This window comes from Pseudopodoces humilis, chromosome 3, assembly GCF_049639895.1.
Source record: "Pseudopodoces humilis isolate 2021_Gansu_Grassland_sample_001 chromosome 3, ASM4963989v1, whole genome shotgun sequence".
Lineage (NCBI taxonomy): Eukaryota > Metazoa > Chordata > Aves > Passeriformes > Paridae > Pseudopodoces > Pseudopodoces humilis.
The window spans coordinates 60,599,420-60,617,906 of record NC_142202.1 but is presented as its reverse complement, the minus strand read 5'-3'; the positions used below and the strand labels follow the sequence as shown (position 1 = coordinate 60,617,906).

General features: G+C 36.8%; 1 protein-coding gene across 5 annotated transcripts in view; it reads left to right on the top strand.

Annotated features, from left to right (window-relative positions):
• Positions 1 to 18,487, top strand: part of LAMA2 (laminin subunit alpha 2) — a 336,136-nt gene that overhangs the window by 122,303 nt on the left and 195,346 nt on the right. For all 5 annotated transcript variants that reach the window (XM_088053203.1, XM_014263438.2, XM_088053202.1 and 2 more), the window contains exons 6-11: positions 463 to 552; positions 2,719 to 2,836; positions 4,501 to 4,679; positions 6,353 to 6,452; positions 14,497 to 14,657; positions 18,229 to 18,369. In XM_088053203.1, the coding sequence (XP_087909329.1) occupies positions 463 to 552; positions 2,719 to 2,836; positions 4,501 to 4,679; positions 6,353 to 6,452; positions 14,497 to 14,657; positions 18,229 to 18,369 (789 nt within the window). The remainder of the gene's footprint in view (positions 1 to 462; positions 553 to 2,718; positions 2,837 to 4,500; positions 4,680 to 6,352; positions 6,453 to 14,496; positions 14,658 to 18,228; positions 18,370 to 18,487) is intronic.

Below are 18,487 nucleotides of genomic sequence, written 5' to 3'. Positions count from 1 at the left end.
ACTGTTCTTCTTTCCACAGTTCAGTGAATGCCCAAATTAGACTCAGCTAAGGTGAACAAAGGTGTTTCGTAGGCTTTTTCCTAGCTTTTCTCCTCTTCCCATCATCATGCCTTTTCCTTTTCATATTTTCTGAAGGGAATAAATTCTATAGCATTTGACTTTTCATTATCCCATGTGCATATAGCCTTTTCCTATTCTCATGTTTTTGTATGCCGTGTATAAATTGACATGGCTTTTGTGACTTCAAACAAATGGAACTGTGCCAATTTACACCCTTTCTTTCACTCAGCCTGAATCTGTTGATCAAGACACGGCTTGGATTACACTGTCTGCTATATTTGTAACAGATCAAAAAAGAAATAAAACAGGACCTGACAGTTTTGTCACAAGAAATGAATTCTGCAGTTTGGCACCTGCATTTTAGAATCCACTTAGCAATTCAATTTCTGTTTTGTCTTACAGTATTACTATTCTATAAAAGACATCTCTGTTGGAGGCATGTGTATATGTTCAGGCCATGCGAAGGCTTGTCCACTGGATCCAGTGACCAATGTATGTATTTTTTATTTTTTGTTTTTCCTAATGTGCCTTATTTATAGGCTGGAACATGAGGGAAAAAAATCAAAACCCTTATATTGATATTCTTCAGCATTCTGTGAATTTACGTCTGGTTTTCACCTAGAAGAACCGTTAGAAGCAGTGCCAGAATGAAACAGTGCTAGCAGCCAGTATAATAAACGTTCATACAGTGTCAGCAGAGGCTTTCCTGAAATGAAGTAATAGGTTTCAGATAATTCATATTGGAAGTTTCCTAGGAAAAACAGAAATCTGGGTTACACTATGTAGCTGTAGAAATGAGCAGTAACAGTCTTTCTTTTCCTTCTTGATGTTAATCAAGATGTTTCCTAAATAATTGTCAAATATTTAATTGGTGCTTGCAAACACATGATGGCTCTAGAATGGTGCATTGGCTATGTTGGAAGTATTAATTGAATGATAAATTAATCTAGAAAATCATAAGCTATTTATAATATCTTTCAACGTGTAACTCTCTTTTTTTGCACATAACCAGTAAAATCAAAATATAACCAATACAATTAATACAGAAATATAATTTGTTACTGATTATCCAACTCTAGGCACACATTATCACTAATACTGAATTTCCTATTTATTCATACTACATGCCACAGTGTGTGATCTCTCCATATACTACTCACTTAAGTAGGAGCTTTACAGGATTTAACTGAAAATCTTGTTTGTATGTGACATTAAGCCATTATGTAGGAAATCATTTAAAGAAATGATAAAATCTTATAGAGAATACATTTAGAGTTCTAAGCAATTTCTATGAATCTTTGTAAAAACTGAGCAAACTCCTTGGTTTAACCCTTCTGAGAGTTTTCTGTAATGATATGTACAGCAAATGTTGAACTATTGTTTCAGATGCCCTTAGTGGTGAAACTGCAACATTGTCTCTATGCCATCTGATAGAATCAGGCCTGCCTCGGAAAATAAGTGCTGCTACTGAGATCAATACGTACTTCAGATAATTTAGCTACTAGATAAAATAAAGCCATTTTGACAAGTGTGATGTCCTGTTTTGCACGACATCAAATACGTATTTGTTGTCTGACCAGTATAAAAAATAGTGTAAGTGAAACAGCTCAAGCCAGAAGAGATTTAGAGGTTTAGCTTTCCAGGGATATTCTTTAGACTGAACCATGCCAAATTAGGCTTATCAACATTATGACTGTACTTGTTAGAGAAAGAATCTTTCCCTTAGCATTACAAGGAGCAAACTTTCTGGAACATATTGCCATGATTTTCTGAAGCAGTCCTTGAGTTAGCTTTGTTTTGCAAGATTTATGCTTTGTCCTGTAAGTCGTGGAGTTTCTCTGCCTAGCTGGTTTGACCTTGTACGGCCTCACAAGGACCACAGAGGATCCCCTTCACTAAATAACTATCGGGAAGGCAATTTTTACTTTTCGTTTCTCCAGACTGTGGGTGTTTTACTTTTTTCAAGCTGCCTCTGTGGCTCAGGGAGTTTGAGTGTTCTTGCAGTAATATTTTCATGCTGGGACTAAGGTGATCTTGTGGGGAAAGTCACTTTTGTAAAGGGACTTAAAGGCTGGACTTGTGCTCATCTATTATTACTTTAAACACTCCCGCTATCCCTCCCATAGAATTAGTTACACAGTTGGAAGGTTATATGATAAATTGACTTATCCAGTCAAAAAACAATAGCAAAGTATTAAAAAAAGGCAATTTGTATTGCATCAGCCAACAGAATTGATTTCATTGTGCAGCAGCAGAACTGCTGTATCAAAGGGAAGGGTGGAGAATGGGTCGCTCCTTCAGGGGTCAGATCCATTTTCCTGTATCCAAGGGCTACCTGTACTTTGGCTTATTTGTTTTATTAGGGAACTTTCCCATCCTCCTTTACCCAGTTGGAATTAAATTCTCCTGCATTCTTAGATTCTCTTTAGATTATCTGGCCAGCTCTCTTCCTTTGCTTTGTGGCTGTTTTCTTAAGATAGAGCTATAGAAGTTAAACATACTTGGTGAATCCAGGATACATAAATGAATAAACAAAGGAATTACAGAGTAGAGCCATTCTTTATGTTTTCATAATTTGAACTGGAATGCGTATTACGTACATGGACAGATTCTTCAAATCATCACATTGTGTAAATATTTGTTTTTCTTTTCAATTAGAAATCCATCTGTCAGTGTGAGCACAACACATGCGGAGAGACATGTGATCAGTGTTGTCCTGGTTTCCATCAAAAGCCGTGGCATGCTGGCACTCTCCTGCATAAGCATGAATGTGAACGTAAGTTGAAGGCAGTACAGAAGAAAATTTATTGCAACTGCTGCTGAAAACTGAAATTGGGTCCTATGTGATTTTGCAGTTAATTTGGTTTCTAACCACACTGGTTTATGAATAGCATTTGATGTGATGTTATTCACTTAATTAGACTGACTCAAAAGACTTAGCAGAAAAATTACATGTAGAGTTGTGGTTTTATTGAACTCAGAGCATTTTATTGTAACATGGTGATATTTCAGGAATGCTATATTAAAAAAAAATCATCTTGTGTAGTCTTTATAATCATGATGATTTTGTTTTGATAAAATAACAGGGCTATACCCTGGTAAGTACAAAAATCTCTTTTCAGGTTTTTCATTATATGAAACTTTACTGGTGTGATTTCTTATAAATGTCACTTTTATATGTTATAATGTTCATATTTGCTAAAACAAAATATTTTTTATGCTCAAAATGCAAGCTGAGTGTCTGATGTTTTTTAACAGAAAATACAACATATCTAGTTTTCCAACATGGAATGAAAACATACCTTGAAATATCAATTTCCCACAGGGTGGGAATTGAATTTTCAGATTTATTGTAGTAAGGGTAGTTATAATTGAACTTTAACATCTTACTTCCAAAGGTCACATACCACTATTTCTGAACATAATAAAATCTAATGCTCCATTACATTAAGGGTTTATTTACTTGTAGGATTTCAGCTATAATTTTATCATGAGTGATTAAAAATAAATAAAAATAAACAGATATGCCCATACTTAGAATAGCCATTGCTTATTTGTGTCCTGTAAGCTTGAGTTACAGAGGTCTTTGTTTTCGTTGGGTCTGGGACAGTCTGAACTGGGAATGCATTGAAGAATGAAAGCAGGGTACATTTAATTTCACGTTTACTTTTTAAGAGACATTTACACCCTGTTCAACTCAGTGAATTGTTGTACGGTCTTGGTGGAAACAGTTCACTGGGATCTGGTTCAGATATAAAGAGAATGTCTCCCCACAACGTTGATAAGCTTTGAATTTCTCTTTATGATGAAATGAATGTTTTAATACCATGGGGAAAGAGATAGTGAGCTACCTCATTTTCACTGAAGCAGATCATTAGATTATCTTTCCCATATTTGGACCTGACGTCTAGCGTTCAGATACAAATGTCAAAACATTTAAGATTGGGAATCCCTTTGTTCTGCCCCGGTTCTTGTATGCATATGTGCAAGTGAAATGTTTTTAGGATGCCTTTCAGCTTTTATTTGAATTACTTTAATTTACTCATACCATTGTGCTACTTTCCTCACAACTCCTCTTGTACTTTAATTTAGATGACCCTCTCATGAACTGTATGTGTATGCAACCCCCAAAATGTTTCCTAGCTATCAATTTTAAACAGGAAAAAATTGTCAAACAAACTAAAACAAACCAAGAACATTGTAATTAGACTGAGTCTGTACTCCTCAAGACAAAATATTGAGGAGAAAAAACACAACCAACGTACAGAATTTCAGGCTGTGTTTGTAATGGGACTGCATTGCCTTTCACAAATGAAGTAGTAAATGGATGTTTGGATGTGCTTTTACAATATACGCAGAACCAATGATAAAATATTGAGTGTCTCTTTTCTGGGTATCCCCAGTGGGAAAGTATTTGCTAACGCTTTCCTTCTCTTTTAGCATGCAACTGTCACGGGAAGACTGAGGAGTGTTACTACGATCAGGGTGTGGCAGACAGAAATGAGAGTTTGAATATCCACGGGGAGTACCTCGGGGGCGGAGTGTGTGTGAATTGCTCAAGCTACACCAGTGGCATAAACTGCGAGACCTGTCTAGACGGCTACTTCAGGCCAAAAGGGGTAAACGCCTGCTCCCGCCACCCTTCACTGCAAAGCTTGATGTTCAAACCATCACTTCAGCGGGGCAACAACTTACGTTACTAAAAAGAGTTTGGACTGCCATTTTGTGAGGGTTAACTCCCAAATCTGACAGTGCAGCGGTTGATCTTCATTGCTAGAAATGTATAAAGTTAACGCTCAGAGAAATAGGAAAGTGAATTGTGTTAATATGAAGGAATGCGCTTGAGGTCAGGGCCTCCAGCTAGTATTTCAATTTAATTTAAAAGAGGATGTGGTCCTGTAAACAGAACTTTTGCCTCAGTAATGAATTTCAAGTTTTATTATCAAAGTTCAAAGAAATATTGCTATATTTTATATTGATGAGAGAATGTAATTTCTATTTTTTAAATGCAATGTAGAATTAATCAGCACTGAAATTCTGTAGTTTTTCATTAATGTCTTTAAACTTCAGTGCAGTAGAAATTGCTTTTTGTATTTCATTATATAAGACTGTATTTTCATCTAAGTGGAAGCTGTCAAAAGATGAATCTTATATATAGGTTGTATTGTCAATATGGGCCATTCCTGTGCTTTAGACAGCTACACTATTAGCCTGTGCTTGAATTGTTTATATTTCATCTGTATATTTTCAGTTGGGTAAATAATAGCCTTTAGTCTGATTGGTGTTCAATCCTCAAAGAGAAAACATCAGCAAATAGCAGTAATTACGTTTTCCCTGATAGACTAGATTTAGCCTTACAAGTTGAGTAAAGGAGTACTGAGAAACAATTTCTTCAGCAACATGGCACTTATTGATTTTTTCCTCTGTTTTAAGTTATCATCCAGCTAAAACGGATTTGATAGATATGTGTGTGTCTGTGTAGTATATCCACGTATGTGTATATATCTAGTTCATGCAGAACTTCTAATTTATATTCCTAATATGATATTAGGCCAAGGTTTAAATTTGATTGAGGTGACCTCTCAAGAACAAAAGGAAATTGTTCTATTGTTTAATGGAACACTCTTATTTTCTTCACTTACATTTTTGGTCTCTTACTGACTAACTAACATTGGTTAGTTTTTTGAATCATGCTGACCAGAACAACTGATCTTGTCAGTATTGCTTTGGTTAGTAAATGCTTAAAATCTACTCATTGCATTTATTGATTTTAATTATATAAAGTTCTGTTACAATCTCTACACGTGGTATTTTTTCAGTTGAAGACGTATTTGCGTCTGTGTCACTACGTATTTTTAAATAAAAACCCCAAATGTAACTTTAATAGAACCACCAAACCTAGAATAATTTATTTTGGAAAGAACCTCTGAGTCCAATCCTTAATCTAACACTAGCAAGTCCACCACTAAACAATGTCCTTGAGTGCCACATCTACGCATCTTTTAAATGCCTCCAGGGATGGTGACTCCACCCTGTTTGTTGCAGTCCATTCCAATGTTAGACAACCCTATTTGTGAAGAAATTTTTCATAATATCCAATCTCTGGTGCAATTTGAGGCCTTTTCTTCTGGTTGTAGTCTGCATGGACTAAGTTTATCAGCTGTCTCATTTTTGTTGAAGTGTAAGCCACCTACACAGAAGCCGTTCTCTCTTACTTTTTATTTAACTTGTAAATAAAAGTTTCCAATTATTGAAGGTAAGTTTTTTTCTTCTAACATCTTTATTTTTATAGGTATTGCCAGATAACCCAGATCCATGCCAGCCATGTTCCTGTGATGCAAATGGGTCTTTAAATGATACTTGTGTCAAGGATGAGAAACATGTGGAAGGAGGTAAGATATCTCAAGTATAAGGATGTTAAAGATGAAGTTCAGCAACGGTCAAAGAAATGCTGAATCATATTTTTGGTATCTTTAACAAGAAAAAATCACAGAAGGTTTGGTTTTGGTTTGTTGTGGTTCTTTTTTTAAATATTTACTCATGTAAACAGTAATCCAGCCAAATTGTTTTGATTGATTGATTTTGTTGGTGGTGGTGTGGTTTTTTTTTTGTTTTTGTTTTTTTTTTTAAACTCATAGTCCCAATTTGTTGAGGCTTCTTTCAGATTCATGGCTGGGAAACTTGTGTATTTTTGGAAGAATATTCCCAGTGGAAAATATTGAAGAATTTTGGCATTAAAGAGCTTTCTTCTTTTACCATGGAGATTAAAACATATGCAACAGTGATGTTATAATATCTTTTCCTATCTAAGCATATTTCCATTTGAAATCTAAAAAGTATTCTTGAAAGGTATTTATTTGCTTTCTGTGTTATTCATGTAGGATTACAAGATGCTTACCATAGCCCTGTAAAAGCTGTCTTCACATAGAAAACGAACTGGTCATTGGGCTTTAGAAACAATGAATTGCCATATTTTTTTGGTTCTTTCATTGTAAAACATGTGAAAATACTGTAGGAAGATAACAAATCTCAAGGTCGGTTCTTAAGAGATTTATAGATTGGGCTAATTACAATCTATTGATGAGATGTAGCAATCCTTTAAAACAGAGATCAATAGAACATAAAAGCAACAGGGCAAAGGTGCAAAGACAGGGTCCATAATCTACTGTAATAACCATGTACTGATTGCATCAGTTCAATAAAATTATACTGATTTACTGTCGCAGGGGTATCTCTGCTGTGTTAATCTTGGCCCGCTGAAGCTGCCCACTCCGCCACTCTCTCACTGCCCTTCTCAGCAGGACAGGCAGAACAGAAGATGAAGCAACTCATGGGCCAAAGTAAAGACCAGGAAATCATTTGCCAGTTATCATCCTGGGCAAAACAAACTTTACTTGGGGAAAGTTAAGTTGTTGCCAATTTAAATAGTTTCAGGTAGTGATAAGCAAAGATAAATATTAGAAATACACCTCTTCTGCCTCCTTGTTTTTTTTTTCCCCCAGACTCAACCTTACTTCTTCATTCCAGACTCCTCCTCTATCTCTTCCCCCACTACCACAAGTGGTGCAGGGTGATGGCAAGCAGGAGTCATAGCAGTTCTGTTCTGACACTCCTGTGTGCCCTGTTGGGAGCTGGCTGTGTCTAGCACGGAACAGCCCCATCCTTTTCCTCACAGAGGCTGCCCTTGCAGCCCCCTCCCTGCTGCCAGCACCTGGGCATGAATATCCAGTGCAGTATCACATGCAGGATCACATGGAGTGATATGAGAGACAGTACCAGCAGAAGGGAAGATGAATCCCAAAGCTGGCAAAAACACAGCAAGACTCTCCAATGCCTGTACCAAGCCTGCAGGTGAGACTTAAACAGGTTACAAACGACAGACAGTGCAACAAAGGAACCTCTCGGACTGTGATTTTGAGATGGGGAATGATTAATTCCAAAAAACGTGATGCCCCACTTGCATGTTACACAGCTGCTTGGTCTCTCACTCCAGTCCTTGCTGCAGTCTCTCTTTTCATACCTTTTCCAGCCCCTGGTATGGGTCATCCTCCTGGGGTGTGGCAGCTGATCAGCACTTAACAAGCCGACAACTCCTCTCTTACAAGAGGAAAGCAAAAAGAGAGAGACGTTTTTCCATCTAGTTTCAGTAATGGTTTCCTTAGGAGCTCTCAAAATGTCTTATGCCTCTGAGCATTCGGCAGATCTAAACTATCTCATAGTTGCTTTCTAAATCTCCTTACACTTTCTGAATCTGACAAGGTGGTACTGTGCTTTGACACCTTGCTATGTCTCATTCTGCATTTTTAGTGCTATGATCTTCCTGGCAAATTCTTCTTTTGCCTCATTTCTGAGTATCTCTAGGAAGAGAATCAAGCTCCTGTTTGGATTATAAACTATGTTTTTCTAGAAAATAAGAAACATGACATGCTAACATGTTGAAGGTAACATCTTGGATTATTTTTCTGCTTTTCCACCTTTTACTTTTATTGCAGGTAGCCAGTCCAGCTCATCTGGCCCCAGGCATTCAAAGAAGCTGTTGAATGCTCTAGTTTCTCCAGTCCCAAAACCCAGAGATTGTTTGTTCTCTTCACTAAATGAAAACTCTCATCTTTTTCTGTCTTGATTATAACCAGCTTCTCCTCATCTTCCTGAAACTCCCTCATGCTGCTGCAGTTAGTTGGAGGCCTGTTGCTTTTGAGCATGTTAATATCTGTTGAATCTGCTATTAGCAACACATAAAGAAATTTTTTTCCTTTATTCCTTTCTAAACTCATTGATGCCTTCTCTTCCCAAGTTATTTACTGTAGAGGTTATTTTGTGTGTTTAAACTATTTATTCTTATATGTGACAAGGACAATTGTTGTTTAGATAAAACTGCCATCATATATGGAATTCCCTCCCCAAAGTAGTCTGTGCATTTGTTCTTGAGACCAGTTGTCTGTGTCCTGCCCAGTCTTGGAAGTCTAGTGAGAAGCAGACACTTTGCACTGTCTGGACAGTAGCCAGATGATAATTTTGATATCCATCTTATTGTTTGCCTGTTTTAAGATCACAACAACAAAAATAAGCCATCTCTACATATATCTGGGCATCACAGCTATTCTGCCTACAATGGACTTGCTCTTTGTTCTTACTGTTTATTTGCCATTTTTTTTTTTTTTTAATTGTACTAAATAAGGTTCCACATTAGGAAAGCTGTTTACTTCTTGCTTGGTCACATATTTGTGACTGTAATTCCTTATTCAACAAAAAAAATACAAAATAATGCCGTTTGAAAGGAAAAGCCTAATATTTCTTTGAAGAAAAGATTGTTGTGGTAACAGAAGAGGTTGTTTTAGAATCAAGAGCAAGTCTGGATATAATTTTTAGCATAAAACTATCCTGGAAACAGATCACTTCTTCCCATTTTTCCCTCTCACATTTGTATTCAGTACACTGATAGTGTTCTTTTTATTGCATGCTGCTCACCCTGGGCAGCAATTGGGTTTGAAGCACTGGTGAGTGTTCATAAAGGAAAGGGTGGAAAGCATGATCTGTCTGAAGGAATCCATATTCACCAGTAAACCAGAATGAACACTCTAGGTGGGTTGAAGAGTCACTGGCTGGTTGGATGAGGATAAATTATTTGCTTGGTGTAGGATGGGAATATCCTTTTCAAATGTGTGCTAAGTAAATGCTTTGAGAAGGTAAAAGACATTAAAATAAAATGGAAATATGATAGTAAGGAACATCACTGGGGATATAGAGCCACTGTGAACAGTTCTCAAATAAAATAAAGCTGGAGTCTGTACATTCTCTGTTCTTGAATACAGTAGGTAAGCGGCAATTAAAACAGAAAATTGTAGCAAATACTATAATAACTGGTGCACTGATGAAGTGCATCAAGGGGATTTAAATGACTGCATCCTGTAGTCATAATCAGGTTTTGCTGGATAAGAGAAGGGCATAGAGAAGCTGCTTTATAATATAGCATTCATTGTTTCAGGAAAGAAAGCAGTATTGTTATATCTCATGTATAATTTCCGTTTTGATCTCTTTGTCCTCATGTATCTCAGTCAATAGTCTAAAATCAAATATTATTATTGCTTGTAAAGGGTATTTTTGATTTTGAATCTTCAAGAATGCTTTTTAAGTATTCTTTCACAAAAATCCTATATAATATGTTAATGAGAAATATAAAAAAGTGAAGCTTAGAATCAATCATAAAATAAACTGATGAAGATGACTCTAGGTTTTGTAACTGAGAGGACATAATTCTAAAACTGAAGTTTTCCATCTGTGTTCAATTCATCCTAATAGCTAAATTTGACCATTGCTGATATTGCAGTTTTCCGTACAGAAGCAAAGGTCCAGCCATTTAAAACTACTCTGTACTCCAGTAATTAAGGCTTTCTCCATGAATTGGTACTCTTGTTTCAAGCTCCAGTGGCTGGATTTTAACAAATAGCCATTTTACCTAGATCTTAATCATCTGCAAGAGCTGACAGGTTTGGAACCTGGCAGAGTTTTGTGACTCAGTCTTCAGGGCATGCTATTTTTCCCCTGTTGCCTCTTTATGTACAATATAATCCCAATGACAGATGTTTATTTTTGCTGAAAAAGTCCTCAGACACTTTAGGGTAAGTAAGATCCAGATATCTCTATCTTTATTCTGGCTTTGTACTACTTTGTTCAGCATGCAGTCCCACTGACTTCCATGAAATTATTTTTGAAATTTAAACACTGTTGATCAGGAGTGAAAGTGACAGGAGGCCACTCCTAGAATCACAGGTTTTTCAAGGGTCTGGTTCATGCTTTTGCTTGCAGTTATTTTTGTGCAGTTTTTAAAGACTGCTAGGCTAGGAAAAACTAACTGGTAAAACTCAGATTTCAAGATGACTCATCCTCTAGGGTGCATTTTTAAAGCCTCTGTATACTGAAAGACAGGACAGAAACTGATAATATACAGGCAGAAAACAGGGAATAACGGCTTCATCAAATAAAGCCCCATTCAAACAAGACCTGTGAAATCATAGACCAAAAGCAAAAGATGTCCTTCTTCTGAAATATCAGTTAATTACAACAAAAGCAAGAGAAAGACCTGAAATATCTGCCCTAAATTGAAAAGTAGTCAGACTGTTGACATAATGTACATTACAGATGCACCACAGCAGCCTCATCAAAAATAACCAGGGGGATGCTGAGAGGAGTTTACACGCTGTGTAACACAGGGAGAGCTGAGATCTTGCAAGGGCTGTAAATGAAAGAAGGCGTGGAGCCAAATCAAGTACACAGACTAACTGTATCAACATGTTTGAGAGCTGGAAGAATGTATGATAGGTAGCAGTCACCTGCCTTCCTCTCTCTCATGAGGAGCGTGAGGTCTCTTGGTAAGCGGTGTGCTGAGGTTATCTGTACCTGTGTGTGCTGTATGAGAATGGGGTGAGCTGGGCTGGTGACAGTAAAGTTTTCAATAATTGCACAGAAAGGAAGAGCAGGAAATGGATGGTTCTTGTTGGGGAACTAAAAAAATGGATGGATTGGGCAATGGAGGAGAGACTATAGATTTTAATTAGTATTTGGGAGCACCATACTGAGACATGTAATTGATTTTGAGCTTTCTGAGGCTTGATTTATGAGACATGAGTTCCTGAAGCTTTAATATGAGGTGGTCTCACTTCTAAAGTCTAAAGACTTGCCTATGTCTCTTACTGCTGATCCCTGGAGTATAGCCTGCTATTTTCATCTGGAAGGAACAAAAGTTTCTCTGTTCCAGATTGTCCAGTTAGGATGCATCGACCCAGATTACAACAGCTTGTGTCCTGCTGTGCTGTGGGGCCTTTATGGTAGCTGTTTGAGAGGAGAATAATTCAGAAATTTGAGAATCAGCTGAGCCAAAGGCATCAAAACCCATGGAGCACATCACTTTGAGATAGGAAGCAACAGAAATTTCATGCACTGAAATTCTGTATATAATTAGGACAGATCAAGAAGGTGACAGTTGGTATGATGTGCTACAGGAGATCAAAGTTGCTTCAAACTTAGAGTAGACAGATTGAATTTCACCTCTGTATAGACTAACAGATAATATAATTTAAAACTCCTGTAGGTGGCTGCTTCTTCAAATGGCTAGTTAGAGAAGCCATAAAAAGGCGAAGCACCTCTGGATTTATGCATGAGGGACTGTTTTAAAACTCGTCCTCCTGAAGGGCAGTCAAATTCAACATTCTTGTAGGAATGAGAGTGCCTCCCTGAAAAACAACTTAATCAAAACAAGGAAATCTATAAAAGGAAAATAAAAATGAATGGTCCAAGACTGCTAATGGCAAGCTTAGGGTTTATAGACTGCATATTAGACATTCCGAGAAGATTCATTTCTCTGGTTCAGAATTATTCAAGCAATGCAATTAAGCTAACAACAACAACAAAAAAGGTGCGTCTATTTAAACAATGTAAGAAACTCACTGAAAATCAGAAGTTATTTCTAACTGAGGATAATAGAAAAGAATATATATTGTGACAGGTTCCAGAAAGTTGTACTCTTAATAATAAATACACATATTTTAAGGAATAATTTGATAAATACTTAGATGTTGCTAAGAGGTACTTTTTCAGACAATTCAGAATCAAACAGACTGCTAGAGATTCAAATGCAGTAGAAGATAAATGTGGTTTAGGTGTAATCTACTTATAAATGGACATTCCAAGAAAGAAGGGGGCACAGCAGAAAGGTTATATTAATTCTTTTTAACAGTGAGTAGAATAGCTCAGGGAATTTCCCACTTGGGAGTCTTCATTCATGGGGACAAATCAGAAGAACTGCCTCAAACAGAAGTGTCAGATTTAGAGCAAGCTGATAAATGCAGAATCAAAATTTGTCAGGCAGATAGCATATTTATCCATGGCTTCAGGATGAGTTGAGTAGTTGAAAATTGAGTTGCATGAGGCATTAAATATAGCTTATAATATTTTTTAGAACAGACATTAATATTAAATAGACACTGTTTATCCAAAAGAAAGACAGGATGTTCCAGGAAACTAGAATCAGAAGGTCTGGTTTCTGTTCCATGGAAATCACTAGAATTACAATAAAGGATTTATACCATTTCTCAAATGTAAAAAAATGGGAAAAACCCCAAGACTAGGGGTTTTATGTAGAGGACAGTCTGCCTTGTGAATCTGTTTGAAGGATTAAATGAGTATGTGAAAAAAGGCTCATTTGATTAATATTTTATTTTGATTTTCAAAAGGTTTTGACAAGATCTTTTACCAAAATCCACAAAGGAAAGTGTAATAGAATAAGGAGAAAAGGTTCTTTCATGCCTTAGTACTTGGTTAAAAGGATAAATGGACCATTTTCACACTGATGATCAATATGAACTGTTCAAAATATTCATATTTAACCTGGAGAAGGGATGAGTAGGAAGGTGACAAAGTTAGCAAGTACAAAATCTTTCAGCAGAGAAAAATGTATGAACTGCAAAATGTTCAGAAGGATCTCAAGATAGTCAGTGGCTGGGTAGTAAAATAAATTATGAATTTTTGTAGCAATTAGAGGGAAAGTAGAACATTGAGAAAAGTAGTTCTACTTGCATACAGTGATTGCGGTGATTCCTGAATTAGGCACTACCAGCTGTGAAACAGCCCTTGGAATTACCTCGGACTGTGCCTCAGGTCTGTCAACTCAGTTCTGTTTCAGCAGTAGTCAAGAACATCAACAGGGCCTTAGGATATATTACTGTTTTTTTAAAAAAACAACTGGAAAAAAATCATCAGAAAATCCAGTCTGCATTATGCACTCCCTTTTTAAATAATTTATTAGAAATGGAAACAGTGCAGAGAAAGACAGCAGTGGTTTTTGGCCATACCAAGCACTTTCTATGTGGAGATACTGAGTAGATTTAGGAGTTCATGGCATACGAATTAAGAATATGCTAGATGTATATTGAAATCACTGATACGTGGATAAAGTTGAATGGTTACTTGCTCTTTTCTATGATATGACAATTAGATGGCAGTAAACAGAGATTTAGCAGTGGTTTTTTTCACACTATACAAGTGATATGATTTAGCCAAATGTGAAATTCCCTGCTAGGGAGCCTTATGGATTCTGAAGGTAAAAGCATGTTGAAAAGCCTTTAGATGAATTGATGAAAGAGAAGGTTTTTAGGGACTGTTAGATGCAAGGAAGTAGGGATATGTTTTGATTTTCAAGATTTCTACTATGCAGATTTCTGGAAACTCAGAATTCAAATCACTGTATACTTGCCCTATTCTTACATTGCTCATCCTAGCCTCTCTCAGATGACTCTGAGTTATAGATGGTGGTGTGAGCAGCAGTAAACACCCCCTTGCATTAAACCTACCAAAGGTGTTGCCTTGAGCACTCTGACATGCATATCTGACAATAATAATGACAAATGAAACATATCTCATGTTTTCTCCCTCTTCTCATAGATTTGTTGCCTGGTTTCTGTCACTGCAAGACTGGCTATGCAGGAGAAAGCTGTGATCGCTGTGCCTTGGGTTATACAGGATATCCTGACTGCCTGCCCTGCAACTGCTCCCTTGAGGGCAGTGAAAATGATGATCCTTGCATAGGTCCCTGCATCTGCAAGGTATGGATGTCGAATTCTTCTGAGCCAAGGATACTAATGATACTGAAAGATTGCATTAATGTTCTTTTTATTATGCCAGAGTATTCCACTATTTTACCTAGCTGTGTTAGTATGTATGTTAGCCACTTTTCACAGAACACTTGTTCTTGGTCCTACAAAATCCTACATGGTCTTTTGTCATCTCAGAACTCACTGCAATCAACATAGTTACCTAGGAGCCTGCTGCCAGTCAAACAAGTCCTTAGAAATCTATAATGAAGGGATACTTAAAAAGCTTGTGAGTCATTTATTTCAAACTCTGTCCTCATCTACTGAGAAGCTATATGTTTACAGTATTCGGTATATGTATACAGTATATTGTGGATTCTAAAACTAACCTGTAAATGTGATTTCAAAAAGAGAAAATGAAGTGACCTGATGATCTATTGAAGCAAGGAAGTTCCCTTTTAGGAATAGTCATTATGAATATATGACATTCTTTCCTGCGTTGGGATGATTGTTTTAGAAATATCTGACATGTTTAAAAAAAGAAAATCTATCCTTTTTGTAGGATGAATTTCTTAATTTCTGGGAAGAAAATTTAAGAGGGTTTTTCTCTGTATGCCATTGAGTATTTCCCTCAAACTGTATCTTGTTATTATATTGAAATGAAAAACATTTTAAAGCATATGCATCCACTTATACCTAACTATCAGAAAGGCTTTAAAAATGGTTGTGCTTTCTAAGTCACAATCTAGTAAGTGGCCAGGCATATGCCCGAAGGACAGCTCCCTGTACTGTGGATCAATTTTTCTGTACTGTGCTTGTGGGAATTCCCTTCCAAAATTTAGTTAGCAGAATTAATCACAAAGGAGAATTTCAAAATACTTACATGACATTCCTAAATACACGAAAGTACAAGAAATGCTTCAATCTCATGCTGCAGACACACACAAAGCTCTGGTTTGACAGCTGAATAGCATGGAAATCTACTCAGAGAATTAACCTTATCCTCGCTTTATGTAACAGCCACGTGCTCTCTGTCAGAAAAAAATCATCCATATCACATTTCTAATTACCTAGCCATCAAGTCTAGAAGATCATAAGAGGGTGATTTTGCTGTGTTCAGGCTCGAAATGGAGCTTTGATGAAGATGTATTATGCTAAATACCAGATAGATACTGCTTAATGATTCTTATGATGTTACTCATGTAAAGCCAAACTGACCTGTTAGTACACGCAGACCAAAATGAACAAATAAGGAATAGAAATAATTTTTCCTAGCCCAGAGAGTTCTCATTATATACACTTTTCCCTCAGTGTTCATCTTTTGTCTTCTTTGTGCTCCTCCAATCCCTTTGTAAGTGCTTGTGGGATAAAAATGATACCTTTTGTAGATAGCTGAGACACAAATGCATACACATTTAATTTCACTAGCAATTTTCAAATTCAAATCAAAACAGAATATGGTCAAAGGGACACTGAAATCATCAGATTAGTTATGCTTCATATGAAGAACAAAGTGGGATTTCTGGTTAATAGCAGGTCTTAGGGAAATGCTTCCTTTCTTTTAATCACATCTTTCAATTACCTATGATGGGCTGTAAATTTGCTAAAGATAGTTTTCTTGTAAAGGAAATTGCTGAAAAGCAGTCCTAACTGTAAGCAGCAAAATGCAATAAAGTGGGCATTAGATTGTTATCTTTACCACGTTAACTAGAGTAAATTAAAATACAGAAAGGAGGGGGGCAACTATAAATGCCTTTTTCACTAATTATTGGAAGTTTATGAAGGTATGTGATCAAAGTCTCATCTTTGGATAGCTTAATACTGCACTGAAAAGTATTGAGAAATACATGGGGTTGCAGAAACATTATTTTATTTGCTGAGGGATTGGTTAGATCTCCTTTCCTACTCTGAGTTTTATTTATCTGTTATTCACTGAATTTGCTGCCTACTCAATGGAGTTCTACAGCTTTTACTCACAGATGATTGTGACTGCAGAGTGGGCAACTTTGCATTTAAACACATTTGGTTTGCAGCTCTCTTTTTATTTTCCCACTTCCTGCTCTGCACACACTAAGCACATCAACACAGTGTGAAACATTTGGGACCAGTGTTCATATTTGTAGTTTTTTAAATAATGGGTGAGAGTATCTTTGTGCCCAGATGTTGCCCACATTATTATTCACATGAAGCATGAGTAACCAGTTAATTTTGACATACCCATGGTGGTAATATGCATTGATTAATCTCAAGATTTTTGGTGAAAGTGTAAAAATGCCAGTCTTGAGATTCATGAGATGTTGAAGTTAAATGTAATTTCCTTATAACCTTGAGTTTTATTAAAGATATTTGTCGTTTGTTTAATAGTCTGTATGATATTACTGAAGAGGAGTGTAGAACACAACAGTAGAGATGGAGCAAAGATTCTATGCTATACATATTGTTACTGTATAATTAGTGGTAAAAACATTATTACATTTTCTTTGTATCTCCCTTTTTGCAGATTGTTGCTCCTTCCTGCACAATGTCTCTATTTTCTCTTCATTCATGTGTGCTATCCTTTCTCCCCATACATCTACCTGCTTTGCCCTGTTTTTGCCAGGTTTGCTACATCTTAACCAGGAGGCTATCAAATGGCCTTCAGTGAATTTACTTCAGAGCTGTGTATTTTGAGCTATCCTAGACTACACAGTGTGGGCAGGGTTTTTATAATGTGTTCATTCTCTGCTGATGTAGAGCCAACAGTTCAGTCCTGTGTGCATTCCACAGAGTGCTGTCTCCAGGGTTGAAGAGACTGTGCATAATACCTGTGAAAGGGGGAGTATTTTCTGAGCTATGTTGGTGAAAATACTGAATTACTAAGCCAGCACCATATCATGAGTCTTCTGCCACACATTCCATGTAGAAAACATAGATTTAATTTTGCCTATAGGACAAATTGATTTATAGTGTAAGACAGTAGGACTTAATGTACAACATAAGCTTTCTATGAAAAGTATATGTACAAAATGCTAAGTTTAGAATAGCTCATGTATATTTAGTGCCTGTCTTCCTGCAGGGGACGAGTTTCCAAACCTGACTGCATGGCTGGCAAACACATGTAGTTATGGGAAGAAGTGTAGTCTGTTTAGCTCTTGTATTTATCCTGAATTCAGCTATTAATGATGGATCTCTCATCACTCTGAATGATTAGTACAGCTACTGCCACATACCTGGAGTTTTCATCAGCTGGATGTGCATGGATTTTGTCAGCCCTACCTACATACTGCAGCTGTTGAGGTCGTAACATTGTCCCCTACTTCCCACCCCTCTGAGACTCTCAGGTGTAAAGGATATAAATTGGATTATTACCTGAAATTAAGTATGTCCATTCCTAGAGATGAAGAATGGCGACTCTTTTAATGTCCGTATTTCATGTCCTATTAGTTACATGCAGACACATAGCACCTTTTACTGTGTAAAGGATTTGCTTCTAACATTAACAAATAAGTCTTTCCTATGAATGTCTTTAGAATCCTTCTGAAGAATAAAAATCCCTAATTCTCATCTATGTCAACTGAAGTAATATTCTAATGTGCCTTTCCAGGAACATGTTGAAGGAGAAAACTGTGACCGTTGCAAACCAGGCTTCTTCAATCTTCAGCAAAATAATCCTGAAGGCTGTGAGGAGTGTTTCTGCTCTGGGAAAACAAACATCTGCAGACACTCTGCCTTTACCTACAGAAGCGTAAGAAAAATCATACCATAGCAGCACATCTCATTGCTCTGTGTTTTTTGTGTTGTCACTAACCATTGTCACTAGGCTTTTTCTTATTAGAATATCATGCATGTTCCTTATGGGTCCC